This window comes from Anas platyrhynchos, chromosome 15, assembly GCF_047663525.1.
Source record: "Anas platyrhynchos isolate ZD024472 breed Pekin duck chromosome 15, IASCAAS_PekinDuck_T2T, whole genome shotgun sequence".
Classification (NCBI taxonomy): Eukaryota; Metazoa; Chordata; class Aves; order Anseriformes; family Anatidae; genus Anas; species Anas platyrhynchos.
Window position 1 is genome coordinate 19,154,771 of NC_092601.1, and position 18,036 is coordinate 19,172,806.

At 52.0% G+C, this 18,036-nt stretch overlaps 1 protein-coding gene across 2 annotated transcripts in view; it reads left to right on the forward strand.

Annotated features, from left to right (window-relative positions):
• The window catches only part of PRKCB (protein kinase C beta), a 115,509-nt gene that overhangs the window by 74,873 nt on the left and 22,600 nt on the right, over positions 1-18,036 (forward strand). For both annotated transcript variants that reach the window (XM_038186961.2, XM_038186960.2), the window contains exons 9-13: positions 3,800-3,946; positions 9,550-9,723; positions 13,305-13,396; positions 14,360-14,422; positions 16,094-16,232. In XM_038186961.2, coding sequence (XP_038042889.1) covers positions 3,800-3,946; positions 9,550-9,723; positions 13,305-13,396; positions 14,360-14,422; positions 16,094-16,232 — 615 coding nt within the window. The remainder of the gene's footprint in view (positions 1-3,799; positions 3,947-9,549; positions 9,724-13,304; positions 13,397-14,359; positions 14,423-16,093; positions 16,233-18,036) is intronic.

Below are 18,036 nucleotides of genomic sequence, written 5' to 3' on the forward strand. Positions count from 1 at the left end.
TGAATATCCAAGAAAATAAGACAGTTCTAATGCAACAGTTGACATACAACCATATGCCATGGTTGTCAGCTCGGCAGAGAATTAGCTACCCGCTTTTCTTACATTTCTTGATGTTCCAGTGGTGTTAAAACGGTATGCATGGTGGAAGTCACAGATGGCGAGCTGCCTGCATATCAGAAAACGTACCGTCCAGAAGTGTCCCTTCGTGCTGCCAGGCTCTGTCTGTATCCCTACCCTACTGCATCTTCCCCTGCTCGCACCTTCCCTTGTGACCAAGTCATCACTGGAGAGAAAGAAATCCCTGAGCAGCTTGGCCATGGCTCGTGCCAGCTGCCCCAGAGGTGAGAAGAATGCAGTGGGGCCTCCCTGCAGAGCAGCAGCCAGGGGCCATTCCAGAGGATAAGGGCTAAAAGCAATCCCTCAATCGACCTGTGTTAGCGCTGCTTGATCCTGCCTGTTCCTGGGCAGCGCAGATCAATAGCAGCAAGCTGAGGTGTGCATGAGGTTTATATTCTGAGTGGGGTTGGCATTGCAGAAGCACTGGCTGGAAGGACGGAGGTGTCAGCCTGCACGGTGCCGCGCTGCCTGCCTGTGAGCTGCCTCTGCAGGAGCCCTGCCCCGCTCTGGCAGCCTGCAGCGTGGCTCCTGGCTGAAGTCCTGCCTGTGTGCTTCCTGCAGCCCTGTGCCTGCAGCGGGCACGTCCTGGGCTCCAGCAGAAAGCCTCCTGAGACAGCAGCTCCGCGAGAAGCCTGGCAGCACACCCACTGCCAATTCTGCTCGGTCTTTATCAGCCGGTTGCCGGGACAGCTTGATAGATGTGAACATCAGCTGCTATTGCATAAATTCAGATGTAGGGAATTAACTATGACAAATGGAGTTGGATAAGGAAGGTCAAGTGCTTTCTTAATTATTTTTTTTGGTGAGCAGTACTTGACATGCTTCAGTTGTAAACCTTAAAGAGGTCTCAAAATTGTGTCAACATTAGGAGTGCATTAAAGAACAGGTTAAAGGACTTTTTTTTACTCACTTAGAAGTAGGCATTAAAGGCACTCCATAGCAAAAACAAGACACCACCGCAGGGTGCTGATCTTGACCTCTCCCTGACTGTTATCTCGAGCTCTGCACTCAAAAGACCTTTTCCACTCCTGGCCTAGCTGCATGCTGAGCCTGTTTGTTCAAGGGAGCCGTGTTGTGTCTGTATCCTCACCTCCTATGAACACACTACGATGCTGCAATTCAGGTCAAGCACAGGACTGAGTACAACTGCAGCCGCAGCTCTTCAGCCACGGACCTGGTGGCAGCAGAGACCTGGAGTCACTTCCACACTCGGGTGCTCACCTGGGCACCTACCGGTGCTGCTGGCAGTGCTGGGGCTGCAGCTGGCGAATTTGCTGGAGTGAAGCAAATTAAAATCTTCCTCCTTCCCCCCTCTTCATGCTCACCTTTCCCACTTTGCTCAGGAGCAACAGCATCGTCCTCCCTGGGTCCAGCTTCACTCAGATTCCCGTGACCAGTGCCGGTGCTGGGGCTGCAGGCGTGCAGGAGATAGGTGTTAAATGCAGAGGTGTGCTTTTGGGTGTAATTTAATGGAAACACAATGATTGCCCTTGAATCTTGTTAAAGCTTGTTTTCGCAGAGGTTAATTTAGTGTCAAATTTGATCTGACAAGATTGTTTTTTAACTGTGATAGAGTAGTTAGGGAAGCTTTCACAGAACATGACTGTTTTGCCTACTGATAAGTACACGTTTCTTTTACAGAGAGCTTTGGAATACAATAGGGTAAGGATTGCTGAAGGCAAAGTCACACAACACGGGGCTGGCTCTGTGACGACGCAAAGGCTGGGCTTGTTTAGTTGCACACATCTAAATCCATCTTCAGCCAAATTAAATGAGCAGCTTTCAGCCAGTGCCACGGCTGCACACGTAGAGGTTTCTCCTTCAAAAGTGGAGATGGATAAGGTGGGGAGTGTCCAAGGCTTTGTGCTCTTCGATCAGAACTGTGATTGTTGTTTTACTTGGGCAAGATTTCAGAGATCGCTGTGCCAAACCACAGGTACAGCTGTTTCTCACTTGGTGTGGCACATGCCAGGAGCTCTGGGTGCTGGGGTGGGCAGCAGGACCCCCAGGGCAGTGCCATGGGGCACACGAACTGACCTTGACTAAAATGCTCTGGCAGATCGCCCCTTGGGCTGGGGAGGTTGCAACAGCGTAAAAATTGCAGCGAGGGAGAAACTTTGGACTTTTAGTGGGTGGCATCCCTGCCCATGGCAGGGGGGTTGGGACTAGGTGATCCTTAAGGTCCCTTCCAACCCCAGAAGTCCTATGATACTTTCAGAGAGGTGACTTTGTTTCCTTTTCTATGCACAAACTCTTTTTTGTTGTTGTTGTTGTTGTCATTGTTGTTTTCCATCTGAAAGCAAGCATCCTGTGCACGTTGCTCCATTTGCAGCAGTAGCAGGTCTCAGGCTGTTGAATGATTTCAGCCTCTTCCCTGGGGCACTTGTTCAGAGCTGTATTAGCAATTATGATGTTTGCAAATCCTTGAAACTGTACCTTTATTTTTCAGTGCAGCACTCTTTCAGATGTTTGTAGGTGCTGCAGGTGACCTTGAATGGGGAATTTTACAGCAAGGAGAACCTTGCAATAACCAATTAGCAGCTGCAAAGGCTTGGAGATTACTTGTGAGGCTCCTATCTGGAGGAGCTGCGAGCAGCAGTCAAATTGAACTGCTGGAATCGGGTTAATGGAATTTCATGCTAGACTGAGCTCAATGCAAGCCCTACAGTGTGGCATATTTCTAAAAATTAAAACCGAATAAATTGTGAGATAGTTTTTACAAATTGTGGTTCAGCAAATTAGATAGCCCCTGGACCAATGAGAAGGTGCCAAGCAACTGATGAGATTTTGTGTTTAAAAAACGTGGGGGTTTTGTGAGGGCTTCTTAATAAGCAATTGTGATTGAACCAGCTCGTGTGATTGCTTGGGGATGCAGAAGTGCTTTCTATTCTGCTTTTTTTTCAAAATGAATTTGTAGCTTCCTACGTTCAGCCTGAACTGGCACAGGAGTGCAATTCTCTTTGATATCAGATAGTAACGAAGTTGGAGCTTGATAACAATTCCTGTATTTCACAACAATATATTTATATTCACCTGTCATTTTCTCATAAGGTGAGAGACAGAAGTCAGCTTTGTGAAGGCAAAGCTCATTTAAGGCTCTGTTTTATACTTGGATGGCCTCGAGCACATTATGGGTTGGCATTTCTGAGGCAGGGCTCAAGGTTTAAAACATTGAACGCTCCTGGCCACAGCTCGGTTTTTCCATCTGATGTTGGTGGTCCGTAAGGATGATCTCCAGAGCTGCCACTTGCCAGCGCTGCAGGAGGTCGATGCTACCTGCACCTCGGGTGTGCTTCTGGGACCCCCGCTCTAGCTCTGCGCCTGCCCGGGGGTGTTGTAGAGGTCCCGTGGGTGGCCGTTCAACGTGGGAGAAGCCCCCCTGGCTGTGAGCAGAGGATGGATGGACACATTCTGTAAGCTGCAGGAGGAGCTGGTGGCTGGAGTGCCTGGGGATGTGGCTCCTGGATTCTCACGGATCTGAGCTGGGGATGAGCTGGGCAGAGCCATGTGCTGTGTCTGACCCACACCCAGGGCGCATGGGAGGCTTCCATAGCTTGGTGTAGCTTTCAGATAGCAAAGAGCTGATTAACATGGGATTCAGGAGCATTCTCTGTTTTCATCATGACATTTCTGCATGTTGTTTTCAGTAATTTTTCTCTTTTCTCCATCTCTGTCCCTGCAGAGAGCCAAGATTGGCACAGGGTCCAAGGCTGCAGATGAGAAGACAACAAATGCCATTTCTAAGTTCGATAACAACGGGAGCAGAGATCGGATGAAACTTTCAGATTTCAATTTCCTGATGGTGCTGGGAAAAGGAAGCTTTGGAAAGGTGCGGTAGGACATATGCATTTGCACGCTCTGTATTAAAAATGTTTCTAACAATGCTGAGCAGTGGCTGCGTGGCTGCTCCAGCCCAGGAGTCCGAAGCCCTGCTCTGCCCTTGCTCTGCCTCGTGTCTGGTAATTGGGGTCTGGTCCTTGGCTGCCTTTGGGGCTCTGGTCCTGCTGCATCACAGTAACGAAGACTTGAGGTGTCGGGTTAAACCAGCACCAAAAGAGACGCTCTCTTTGGGAAGCAGGGTGTGTACTGTGTCTTTAAAGCTCTTTTATTTCGGCTTTTTTTCTTCCTTTAATAATTACAAATATACATGAACATTTTAATTAACTTTCCAGGCTGGTTATGAGTGGTAACAGAATTTCATTCTTCTAGTAATTATGTGACTCGGAGCCTTCATTTTTCTTGGGGAGTTGCCAACTTTGTCATGATTTCCATTAGAAATTCCAGTCCCCGGACTGCTGCTGTGACTTCAAAGCCCAGGCCAGGAGAAAGGTGGCTGGCTGCATGCACCAGCGCTGCGTTCACGGCTGTGACAGATGGCCTGACGCTGCTCTGATTAGCGAACTGCCTTAATTGCAGGGAGCATTGCTCTGCCTCCAGGCAGATCTCTGGAGCGGAGGCAGGACAGAAACAGGAGGGGAGTGCTGCTGATACACACGCAGCGCACACAGGGGTGAACCTGCCTGTCCCAGCTGGCACCCCGTCCCTCCCAGCCTCCTGCTGCTGGCACCTGAGCTCTGGGAGCTCCCAGCCTCTGCCCGGTGCTTGCTGCCTCCCTGGAGGGGCCCGTGGAGAGCTCAGAGAGGCACTGGCACAGCAGAAGGACAGGGGCAGCTCATGGTGGTGCCCAGCATTCGGAGCACCCCCATCACCCCTGAGGGCGATGCTGCTGTCACTCTGTTTTACACGTCTGCTGCAGGCTGGCGACCTGGGCGAGAGCAAGCAAGCGCTGCGCTGGCACCCCTGCTGCTGCAGCCTTGTTCAGCCGTGCAGGTGATGGTGCTGGACCAGCTCAGCTGCTAGCAGGTCACAGCAGGGGCAGCGCACAGCTCAGCTCTCCTCCCACAGCTGCCGGGTGCTGGAGGCAGCCGCGGAGGTACACGGAGTGTGGGGGTGCCCACCTCATCCCAGCAGAGCCGAAACCCCGGCTCTGAACACCACTTACTGCTTTTACCCTCCCTCCCTCCCAACAAATAATCTCTTTTAAAGTCTGCTGCTTGGCATCTGGAAGCTGTAGTTGTTTTTTCCTCCCCCCTCTTCCTTCTTTTAATTTGAGAAACATTAGCAAACCCTTCAGTCGGCATCATGGCTTATATAAGGGAATGTGTGACAGAAACTGTTCCCTGGAACAGAATGTTATAAATATGCTAATTAGCGCTTATTAAAACAGCACGTTGGTTCGTACGGGGAGATGCAGCCTCACCCTCACGTGTGCCTGCGCCTCGCCAGGAGCCTTGCCCCGCGTTTCCTCTCCTGCGGCCAGAGCGGGCACTGCAGCGTGCTCGGTGCTGTGCTGCGAGCTGCAGCCACCCAGCCTCTGCTGCGTGGGTCCCCGCAGCCCCTGAGAGCTCCCCGAGTGCAACCAGCAGGGTGTCAGTGAGCCCATCGCAGGCGCCAGCTCGTTAACCTGGTGGCACTGTCAGCCCGGATTTACTGCCGCGCGTTTTCCTTCCTCCTGTGCTGCGGCTGTGCAGGATGAGGAGCACCCATGTGCTGGCCTTGCTTTCTCTGCGTCCAGCTTCAGAGTACCTCCAGTTGTTAAGCTGGAGCGTTCCCAAACAAATACTGTATATTGCAGGAATAAATCAAGTTAAATATTAGCTTTTTGTGCGCAAAAAAAAAAAAAAAAAAAAAAAAAAAGCAGTTTACTTTCCAGAGAGTGAGCTGGCAGATGAAAGTCCCCACTGAGCCAAGCAGCAAGGGTTAGGGGGGTGGAGGTTCAGCTCTGGTTTTGCACTCTGGAAGACCAGAAAACCACGGGATCGTTCACCTCGTACAGGCGTGCATGGCTGCTGTAGGGGTGCTGAGCAGCGGGATGTGGGGCAGCCCTCGGTGTCCCTGCCCTGGCTGCTGTGGGGCTGCCCCCAGCTGCCCCCTGCCCGGGCTGGGCTCACTCTGCGGGCGGCCCTGGAGCTGCAGGCGGGGGCAGTCCCGTCCCCCCCCCGGCTTGGCAAGGGGACGGGAGATGTTCCCGACGGAGGAACACAGCGCTTGGCACAGCCCGCCCCGGGTTTGCTTTGCTGTAATATAAATAGAGAGAAGTTAAATTCTGGGGCTTGCTCATATTTTTGTAGCTAATCAATCTGTTATGCTATCGAGCTGTCAGTCGTTTTGGGGGGTTTTAAGGTGTTTTTTTGGAGTAGTGCTGATACTTTTGCCTCTGCTGTTATGGATTAGAGTGTAATAGGAGACAATTTGACAATTTTCGTGTCCCATGAAAATCTTCATGCTGTAAAGTGCTCTCCTGCCCCAGCTTGGTGTGAAATGTGCCAGAGGACTGGTAGCAGGCACACACGGGCAGAGCAGCGGCCAGGGCCCAGGTTCGGACTCTCAGAGGTGCTCCAGCCCCGGGCACCTGCTGCACAGTGCTTGCACACCACCTCCTCACAAACACGCGTGTCCTGCGCAGCGTGGTGCGAGGCCTTAGCAAACTGCTCTGGGCGAATTCACTTGTCCTAATCTTACTGTGTTTACAAAGCAAAGGGTACAAATCTTCCTCGCTGTCATTAGCAGGCGTTGCCGAAGCCGGCTCATCACTGGCTGTCCTTCCCCTGAGACTTCGGCTGTATCCATGCTGCAGTCACCATAGGAACCGCGATGCCAGCGATGCACCGAGAGCGTGGAGCTCAGCACCGGGACAGGCTGTGGGTGCCAAACCTGCACCGTGCTGGCACCACACCACCGAGCAGCTGCAGGCAGGGCCAGGGGTGCTTGCCCCAGCCCCGCAGGCTGCGTGCTGCCCTGCCTGCTGCTCGGGGAGCAGGCTGAGTCTGCTAATGCTCACAGACTTCATGCTTGTCGGGCAGGGTGCAGGAGGTATTTTTGTGAGTGCTGTAAAGCAGAGCCTGCAATCCCATCTGCATATGCAAATTCAGAGTGATTACAACATCCTGAACAGCATTAGTCTCGATTTACACTTCTGTAGCTGCTCGCTCTGCCAGCCCAGACGTGAAAGAGCAATGCAGTAACACAGTTTTCTGCATCCCCCTTGCACACACCCAGACGTGCACTCGCCCTTGTCCACCGAATGCCTCTCCGCGATGTGTTCAGTGCCGCTGATCTGTAGGCAGCTGCAGAGAAGCCCCTTTGCATTTTACATGTCAGTAATGCAGGGCTGGCTGGCTCAGCTGTGGCTCAGGACTGCTATGTCATTGCAAAGCTACCGCATGAAACATTTACAGTCCATGTAAGCCCTGGAACAGTTTTTTGCATTAATTCAGTGCACCAGCAAACCTCTGCCTCTCACCCCGCTGCAGAGACCGAGCGCTCTGGGTGCTGGGAGCTGTTCCCTGCTCGGTGGGGATGACTCGGTGTCACCCCCCCCCCTCTGCCTGGGATTTTCTCCCCTACAGGCCTCCAGTCGGCAGAGTTCAGTCCCCACTGTGCTATTTACTGCTACCGAACCCCATTCTTCAGCAGCCGATTTTATCTTTACATTTTGATCTTTTCGTACCTCCAGGGAAATTTCCTGGTGTGTTCATCTCCAAACACACTCTGTTACCAACAACAACGCTCTCTCCCCTGAGAGTCTCCAAGCAAAATATCTTGAAAAGCACCAGGATGCTTTCCAAGCTCTGCTCCGCGCTGCGATTTCTCTGCTTCCCAAGTGGACTCCTCCTGCTGTTCCCCCCGGAGCAGTCCGTCCCTGGCAGTAACAGATGCTAGGTTCAGAGATTCTCTCTTTTACTTGCTTTTTCTCTGAAAGGGTTATGGGTAGCAAGGTACGTCCGCACACTGGTGACTCTGCATGTGAGCCACTGACTTCCACAGAAGTCTTCATTTTCTCTCAGCCTGTCCTTGGAGTGGCTGCTTCTCTTTTCCACCAACTTGGAACTGCCAGAGCCCACCTGCCTTTAAAAATCAGCCCCGTATTTCAGCATTGCTCGAGTGCTCGTGCCCCATGCTGCAGAATCTCAACTTCCTTTAAACATCAGCAAGTAAATAAATCCATTACTGAAGTCGCTGCTCTGCTGTCAGTCTGCTTTTTAACACTGCCGATGGATGAGGACGGCGTGTGTTCGCTGCAATCCTGTGCCCTGCTGATGAAAATGTAAATGTCAGTGGCTTTTCCAAAGCACTTGGCGCTCGGAAGCCCTGATGCCTTCCTCGGCTAATCCTGACAAGCAGAGTGTCAAGGACAGCCAGCCTGTCACCGAGCCAGAGCCAAGCGCATGAAATGAGCCAAAGAGCCACATGCTTTTAAAAAGTACTCCCTAAATGTGACTGTTATTTTTGCTCTAACAAGTGGGCGGGCAGCAGAGACCTCAGCCTGGCGGCTCGTTGCTGCGGCCCCTGCCTTGCTGCCTGGCGGTGGCAGCCGCCGTCCTGTCCCCACGCCTGCTCTGCCCCAACAGGACGGGGGGGCTGGGGGTGGCCGCTGGCCCTGCCACCAGGCAGCTCCGTGCCCAGCTCCTGCTGCCCTGTGGGGGCAACTGGGGGCTGTGGTGGGGGCAGCACAGTGTGGGTCAGCTCTCCTTAGCCCCACGTGGGACCTGCTGGCACTCTCGCTGCAAACCCGCTCTAGAGAGAAACGCCTTGCAGTTCCTTGCAGTTCCACCCTTTTGATGTCGAGTTCTCATAATTTATTTTCAAAACATCCTGACTGCTGCTCCTGATGTGACTGGAGGATTTCACTCTTCCAAATGTAGAGCAATTCATTTCCACTGAGCTCTCAAATCTAACGTGATGCGAGGCTGAGGGAGAGGAGCTGGGATGCAGCTCCCCAGCCCCCTTTGCTTTGCTGGCAGCAGGAGGAGCAGCTCACGCTGATGGAGCGTGGTGGAACGGCTGGGGGGATCCTCGCTGGGGCGCGTGATTAATGAGAGAAATGTGCACCAGCAGAAGCAGTGCACCCCATCTATTGCAATAAATAAATCTACAAATGGGTGAAAACGGTTTAAAAAGTGAGGTTGAACGGATTCTTCTGCATGAGGGGGGATTTGGCTGGGCGATGGGCTGGCATGTAATGAGGTTTGGGGCTGGCACATAATAGGTTTTGGTTACCGTGCGCTTTGTGGAGGGTGTGTGCGAGGCACAGAAAATCTTGCTGCTTTTGTGTACTATTAGCGTTGTACTAACTTTTCCATTGCAAGTTTTTACCATTAAAAAAATGGTAAAATGTGAATGGTTTGGAACTGTGGCACGGGCAAAGCGCCTCGGGCTGGGTTCACCAAGTGGACTAGGCCATAAGGACGTAAATGTGTTACCTGTTACAGCAAGAGCCTCCAAATTCTTTTGGAAACATCCCCGTTAGCTTTCTGTACCATTTGGCACTCTTCTGAAGGTTGTAACGAGAACTGCACAGTACAAAGCAGGCTATAGATGTGGCAGATGTGTGTTTACCAACATCCTGCACGTGTTCTCTCCCTGGCACAGGTCATGCTGGCGGAGAGGAAGGGCACCGACGAGCTCTATGCTGTTAAGATCCTGAAGAAGGATGTTGTTATCCAGGACGATGACGTGGAGTGCACCATGGTCGAGAAAAGGGTGCTGGCTCTCTCCGGGAAGCCTCCGTTCCTGACACAGCTTCACTCCTGCTTCCAGACGATGGTGAGTGCCAGGCACCTGCCTGCTGCCCTGCGTGCCCTGGGCAGGCGGGGAACCCCGGCACCGGACACTTTGGGAGCCTGGTGCTTTGCAAATCAGGTGTCATTCTCTTGGCTTCGCTCATGAGCCAGTGGGCAGAAACCCTCTTTGAGACCCCTGGCACTGGCAGCATCCCAGGGCTGATGCTTTCCTGGGCTACTGCTTGTTGATGCATTTTAGCTTTTCTAAAACGTGCCATTGCTTTTATTCATGTTTCTTCTTCTGGATATACATCATCGTACTTCCAGAAGTGGCTGTGTAATTTCCCCCTCAACAAACTTATAGCTTGCCCGATTTGTTTGCAGAAATGCCTCCATGAACAAAGTGTTTGTGCTTGCATGTTGGGCTGGAGGCTGTAATGGAGAAGATCTGCACCCTCGAGATTTTTTCATTAGGCAACTTCTGATTGCGTTGATGTGATTTCGCAGCCCTTCAGAAGGCCCCCTGCCTGTGATTGGAGTTATGATTCAATAGCAAAGTGCTGTGCTTTATCTCTGAATTCATTCTTGTGATCAAAAATCAGAGTAGGCAGTGAAAACTAATACAAAGCGCAGGAAATTCAGTTTGAAATGGGTGTGCTATTGAGTTTGTACAAATCAGAAACGGGGATGGGGAATGGGGAAGGGGAAGGGGGACTTTTAAAGCAATCTCTGGGCTGCTGTTGGGCAACCTGTAAATGAAAATGTCCAGGTATGTGTCAGCAGGAGCGGGGAGAGGTAATCAGTGCAGCCCTTTGGAATGACGACAATGCTATCCAGGAGGATTACATTTTAATATTATCCCAGAAATTTCATTTACCAAACACATTCAGTGTATTTAAAGAGTGTGGACCGGCTTTGCAGCACAGTAATCAAAATGTGGCAGGAGAACCTATTTCACACAGCATCTCTGTGGCATCTGAAGTGAGTCAGTGTGGGATTATTCCTGGCAGACCTATAGTAGCTTAATAGTAATCGTATTTGTAATGTAATCAAAATGTATAGCAGGGTGTATTATCAAATGCTGGCACAAAGCACTTTGATTTCTGGGAGCACAGTCCAGAGCGCCCTGCTCAGCCTGGGCTGTTAGCTCAGCTGACAGCTGGGGGAGAGAAAAGCCTGAAATCTGCGTTTTAGAGAAGTGAAGATAAGCGAGGAGAGAGCTGCGTGGGCCCGGAAGGAGAGGGAAGCTGTAGGGCCCTGGGGACCGACTGCGGGGGCCCTGGGGCTGTGCCCAAAAAGGTGCAGGGTCTGCATGTGGGCTGCGGGGAGGTGCTGGTGTAGCCGGGTGTACCCAGCCCTCCCCTTCCCCTTCCCCTTCCCCTGGGGCTCAGCCCCAGCAGTGGCACTGGGAACGATAAATTCCATCTGGAAGGGGACTTGGTGGTTGTCCCAGCACTGACTCCTGTTCACGGTGCAGAGTCAGGCAGGAGGTAGACAAACCAAATGGTTGATCAGAAGAAGGTGTTGGCAGGAGCCCCAGGAGTCGTGTGCTGGCTGCTCCAGAAAGGGGCCCCGTGCCGCCAGCTCCACGCGGGCGCTGCCGCAGGATCTGCACCTTGCTGCTGCTCCGCGAGCTCGGGAGCTCCAGACTTGGAGAGACCCTGTCCTTCCTCCCACGGCAGGAGCAGGACAGATCCGTCTGCGTCCCCCTGTTCCAGCCTGTGGGCTGGCCAGCCATCTGGCTGCTTTATTCGTGATTATTTTTTTTTTTTTTTCCCTGAGGCAGCATCATTCTCTCCTCCACCCAAATGAGGAAAGCTCGAATCCTGCTTTTAGAGCTCAGCTGGCTGTTTCAAGAGAGCGTCTTTTTAATATTCTTCCTCCTTGAAGTTGATTGATATATTTAGGAAGCAGCTGCAAACAAGCACCGTGTTGCTTGGCCTTCCCGTTCCCGTCAGCAGACCGTGCTGTGGCAGTGGCAGCTGAAGGTGACCTTTCCCCCATGCGTGGCTGCTGCGCCGCGAGGCTTGGCAGAGGCAGGCAGGTGCAGGGGGCTACGTGCGGCATTCCCGGCCTGCTGGTGAGCTGAAACCCCTCTTCTACCCCATCAGTGCCACGTTTTCCATAGCCCGACTGCCCCTCGGGTGCTGTCCTTCACTATCATTAAGGCTGCAGTGGTCAGGGTGCCCCTGCAGGGCCAAGGTGCTGCGCCTGGCCGAGGAGCCGATTACCCCGATCACCCAAGTGACTCCATAGCCGTGATTATGGGAGTGCTCCCATTTGCATTTCTTCTGGGCTCCTTGTCCTCAGTGTCCTAAAAGCTTGGCTTTTTTAAGGAGGAAATGAAGTGAAGAATGAGGATTATTATGTAACGCCACGAACCTGGGGCTCTCCCAGCGCTTCAGCCTCTGTGTCCCTGCTTTGGGGTGTCTGCAAGGAGAGCACGGGGCTGGGGGCTGGGGCTAAGGTGAGCCTCGAGCCTCGCTGTCCAGGGCTGTCTGCGGGGTCCTGCACACTGGGGCCCCGTGGGCAGGTGTGTGAAGGCTGTGGGGAGCTGGTTGTTGTAGGAAGGGTGACTCAGGCCTGATGTGACAGCGCTTCGCTCTTCCCATCCGCAGCTGACGTGCGCCCATGCTGGAGCACAGATGCCTGCTGGTAGCAGGGAAGATGCATTTGGGTGCCCGTCTGTGCCCCACTTCTGCAGGCACTCAGGCGGTCCGAAGACGTCGCTTTTCCCTCCCCCAGAAAAGCTCTGTGCTTGTGGCTTGTGACATGTTTAGGTTGGTGGTTTTGGCAGTCCTGCATGATTTTCTTCGGAGACATTTCCCATTTGAAAAAAAGAGCTGTGAAACATCAGAGGGAAGTGGCGTTTCAAGGGCAAGGCTCCTCCAGGGTAGAGGTGTCCCTGGCGTTGAGCTCCCGCCTGCCCAAGGCTCCCCTGCCTCCTGGGACTGGCAGGGCTCACGCCAGAGCTCTGCTGGGGATGCTGCATGGCAGAACACAGCTGCTTCTGGTTTATTAACCCACAGTTCTGGCCTTTGTGGAAACACTCAGGTCTTGTTTCTCGCCTTGCTGATCTTCTGGGGCGTGGGGCAGGGCACAGTGCGAGCCCAGGGTGCCCCGGCACGCAGGCTTGGCTTCCACTGGCACAGCAGGCTGCAGAGAAAACCACGGCTTTAAAGAGCTTACCTGGAAATTTCTCAGGTCTGGGGCTGTGTGGCTGCCTCAGTGTGGAAGCAGGGGAATGCTTTAATACCAGCTAGGTGCTGGCTCATCAAACGCCCTGCAAAATGGGTTCAGTGAAGAATGAAAACTAATTCGTTAATGGGAATGAAAAACCTCTGTTGTGGGAATTCTTCCACTTGCTATCAGATCTATCTGCAGAAGTGCATGAGGTTCAAGTCCAGAGCACTGGAAAGGAATTACCACGTCTGCCTCATGGGCTCCGTATGAACACAAACTCCACCTGCACCCCTTGGGGAGGGCAGTAATGGTAATTGTATTGCCGTGAAAAATACAGACCGGAGCTGTCAATTGCTTTGGCCGTTATTTGTGACCTCTGCAAATTCCCTGCTCTAATAACTCTGCTGCTAATTGTTTGCTTTTTTTGTGTTTTTTTTTTAGGATCGCTTGTATTTTGTGATGGAATACGTGAATGGCGGGGACTTAATGTACCAGATCCAGCAGGTTGGGAGGTTTAAAGAGCCACATGCTGTGTAAGTTCAACAGACCTAGTTTGATACCTTCAGGGTAGGTATTTGATGTATTTGTGTCAGTCTCTGGAAAAATAATCCAAGGCACGGGCTTTTGTGGTGCAAGTCCTGAGCGAAAAGAGAGGGGAAAGGAAGGACAGCAGCAGAGGGAAGACGCGGGACAGTTCTTTGGTGCTACGGGTGCTGGTGCCTCCAGCTCCTCCTTGGGGCACATTGCACTTGTCAGTGGGCAGATACCTGACCTCCATGCACGTACCAGACAGGGAGGTCTGGGGGAGGCGCAGGTGTAGGAGGCAGCTGAGGGCTCCTGCCCACGGCGCTGCCCCCACACCTGGGTTCTGCCCCTGGGATGTACGAGGGACGTTTGGGCTTTGGCTGCCCTGCAGGGGTTGCCAACCAGGGTGCTCACTGGTGGCTTTTGGCTCCTGTTCCCTGTGATCTGGACAGAGCAGAATGTGTTTGTGAAAGCCTTCATATGCCCAATTAAATAACTGAAACAGCGAACGGGGCCCGGATGGGTTTGAACCAGCATCAGGCACACAGGGCACTCTGTAGCTCTGGCACAGCCCTCCGAGACCCAGAATATTCATCAAAGAAAGCAGTGGCAGCGCACGCTATCCCCTCCGCCTCCCCAAGATGACAGATAAGTTTTCAAGCTGCATTGCCGAGACACAGTAACAAACAGCTATAGATCCCAGCTCTCTCTTAATGAGAATTTGTGTAACGAGAAGTGACAGCCCCCTGCTAGCCCACAGCAACCTGATCACATCTCTGCCCGATCCGGAGCGGAGGGTGGGTTGTGTCCTTCTCGTGTGATGCTTGTCTGGTATTTTTATGTTGTGGCTGTCTTTATCCTTTGGTCATGTATGCCCAGTGTGTTTCTTCTAGTGCAATTGGATCTGAAAGGTTTTCATTTTGATTTATCTCCTTTAATTATCAGTCCTCCTTTTAAATCTTTCATTTCAGATTCTACGCTGCAGAAATAGCCATTGGCCTCTTCTTCCTGCAAAGCAAAGGCATCATTTATCGGTAGGTGAGCAAGTTCCTCCACCCTCTGTTCCCCAGAGAACTGCAGCCAGAGCAGGTTACAAGGACAGCGGTGCCGGGGGCTGGCCTGGCTGCCCCAGGGCCCTCTTCTGTGCCAGTGCCACAGGCGGAGGTTGGCAGCCGTGCACCGGGTGTGCGTGCCCAAAACAGGGCTGGGAGCCTCGTGGTGACACTGCTTTTTCAGAGGGTGCTTGTTTTTGTCCTTGTTTTATAGGAAAGAAAGCTCATAAAAGCAGCTTTGATTCTTCTTTTGCCTCTGCTCCATGCGTTTCTCTCCATACAGCGCATGCCACTGGTAGCAGGGACTGTCTGAGCCACGTGTTTTGCTGCAGGGCACTGTTTTCTTATCATTAAATTAGAGTAAGTGCTTGTGGAGGGTTTATTCGGAGAGCTCAGTGCAAGTCTGTCACTTAGAGTCAGATACTAAAACTTCTGTTCCATTCGCAATATGATTTACAGCATCCGAGGTTAGCTGGATGAGTGCTGAGCACGGGGCCATGCTCCGAGGCTGCTGGTTAAGCACTGAAACTCGTGAGCTGCTGCCCTTCCCTGCTCGGGAGTATTCCCAGCGCCCAGGGTAGAGCAGAGCATCCTAATGAGTGTCAGACAGCATTAAGCGCTTGCAAAAAGGAAACGCCAGCTGCACTACTGAGTTGCGAGTTGCTGGAGACTGTTCTGAAGATGAAAGGAGCGGAGCAAGCCTGATGTGAGGGATGATTTTTGCCATCAGCTGCCGCAGAGAGAGATTCTGGGTCTGCAGTCCCCAGTGCTCCTTTCTTCCTCCAATTCTGATCAGAGCTGTAAGCACTGGCTAGAAAAAAACTCTTAGAAAACAGCAAGAAGTCGTAAATTCTGCTGTTCCTTCTATTAAGCTCTTACCTAACCAAAGTTGAAACATGCCAAGCAGAAGTATCTGAAGTGTATTTTTGCCTGTCAAACATTCTTGATTCCAAGAGCAGCCCAATATACTTTGTGTGTGAAGCACGTTGTGACAGTGACACTGCTCTGTTGTAGCCTTGGTCCCAGCCCTTCATGTGCATGTTCACATATTGTGCCCCAAATGCCGAGTGTTTGCCATAAAGCTGTCCTTCAGCTCGTGGTACCCATCCTGGCGAGGGCAGGCAGCTCTGGCAACTGGTCAGGGATCGTCTCGGCTGGAGGCAGCTCTGGGTTGTGCTGGGGAGCAAAACTCTGGTGGGAACGGCCACAGCCACCACAAACGTGCTGTGGGTGAGGATCAGAGAGAAACACTCTGGTTTGTATTTTCATGGGGGAGTAAAGCACAGGTGATACAGGGACTTTTGCTGAGTAGCTACCTACTTTTTTGTTGCTGGTGAGCTTTAAACACACTTTGATTTTCATAGGTGCAAAAGAAAGAGCCATTAAACCTATCTCCCTGCCACACTGAGAGTATTTTCTGTCATACACTTAAAAGCGATTTGCCCAGCGTGGTGTTCCTGTGGGTTAAAAGTAAAATAAACATTTCATCCTGACATCGCCGACTTGTTTGTACGCATTTCCCCACACACTGTCCTACAAAGAGCCCGTGTGTGAGACGAGGCCGCAGCTCGCTCCCAGGGGTCAGGAGGTTTGTTATTGCTGCGTGGCCTCGCTCGTGGTCGTCTGTGTAATTGCTTTCCTGTGACATTGTAGGGACCTGAAGCTGGACAACGTGATGCTGGACAGCGAAGGGCACATCAAGATCGCCGACTTCGGCATGTGCAAAGAGAACATCTGGGACGGGGTCACCACCAAGACCTTCTGCGGCACCCCTGACTACATCGCACCTGAGGTAGGAGACCTGCAAGGCAGGAGGTGTTTGGGGATGGCACCTCCAGGGGGGAGAACCTCCTCCAAGAGAGAACCCACTCAGCAGGAGCCGCCGTGCTCCCGAGGGGTCTGAGCCAGAGCCATGGGGAAGGTGCCGTGCCAGGGAACCCTGCACCCCTGCCAGCCCTGGGCTGGGAGAAAGGAATTACCCATGGGTAACGTTTCCCTGGGAAGTGGAGATTTTTGGATCCCTCCAGCTTGCTGCCCCCAGGAAGGACTGCGTGCCTGGGGAGGAAAGGCGCCCTGCCCTGCCCTGCCCATGGCTCGGGATCACTCCAGTTGCTGTGCATTTGGTTATCGCTGGCAAGATGAAGTCGCACACAGCATTTACGTGAAGTGCTCTATGTGTGCAATTTAATGTCAGATTTGTGAAATTCAGGTAGGTAGTTATTCGCAGACGTCTGCTCCCTTGGAATAAAAATATCCCTCTGAAATCTCACTTTGCTGAATTTTCAATGATGAGATTAATATTTATTCATTTAAATATTTTAGAGAGATTCTCTTTGCTAGGACAGACTTAGGTGCACTTGTATGCTAAGCTATGCTGGGTTTTGCTGCAGCCAGAGAGGCTTTTAATTACTAGTTCCAATGTGTATTGCGTATCCTTGTCCCACCAAGATTAATATTGGTGTCCTATTGCTACGCAGCTCTCTTGCTCTGTGTGATTAATACTCTTTCAAAGCAGGACAAATGACCAGTTCTCTTGGTATTTGGCTGAGCATTATCATTTACACTCTTACTTTCTTCTGCTTGCTCCTTTTTTTTTTTTTTCCAAAAGAAAAACAGGAAATGGGAAATTAGGATAAAAATCACTGGAGTATCCAGGAATCCCATTAAATCCTGCTACCAGTGGGTCTCAGAAGAGGAAAGATACACGTCCCCTGCTTTACAACACAAAGTAGGGCACCGAGTTCCACCGTGGCCCGCTGCGGGGTGGCCAAGGCAGCGGCAGGGCCCGGCCCCACGTCCTCCCCATGGGACCCCCGTTTTGACCTTTGGCCACACGCGGGACCCCGAGGCTGTGGGGCTGGAGGACGGCCGTGGGGCTGGCAGACCTCTCACGCGGGCAGCACGCGATCGGCATTTGTGCCTGAGCGCGTGAGTCTTTGCAGAATAGAGTTCAGTAATTGAGAGGAATAAATTGGGTAATTGTTTTGCATTAAGTAGCAGATGGCGAAGCCCAAGGCCTGTCCAACCCCGAGCGCTGAAATGCCGCCCGTCAGCTGCACCCAGCAACGAGCCAGAGCCTGGGATGGAGCCCCTGGGCTCCCCACACACCCCGGGCTGAGCCCACCCTGCTCGGGGGCAGACCCCGTGCCCTCCTGCAGGGCTGTTCCGTTACGGAAGTCACAGCATTTCAGATTTTACAAAGTAAATCATGGAAAATGTAGGAATATTTCTGCTTTGGTGCCTGATCCAACATAAATTTTGATATTCGATTTTTTTTTTTTTTAAAAAAAAAAAGAAGTTACATCAGCATTGACTTTAACAGCAAAACAACCGCATTGCTCAGCTAAGGGTGGTGCTGTTAGGTTCTGTTAGGTTTTGCTGTTTGTTTGTTTGTGTCTGTGAGGGAGGGAGGTTCTGTAATAAATAAGAGAAAGCAAACTGGCAACCTGGAAGGCAGAGAGTTTTGGCTACCCACATTCTGCAAGCCTGTTTTGAAGGGCCTCAGCCTGTACACAGAGGGCCAAACTCTGAGTTATTTCAAACAAATGCACTGAAATCAACAGCAAAAAAAAAAAAACGTTGCATCAAGGTAACCA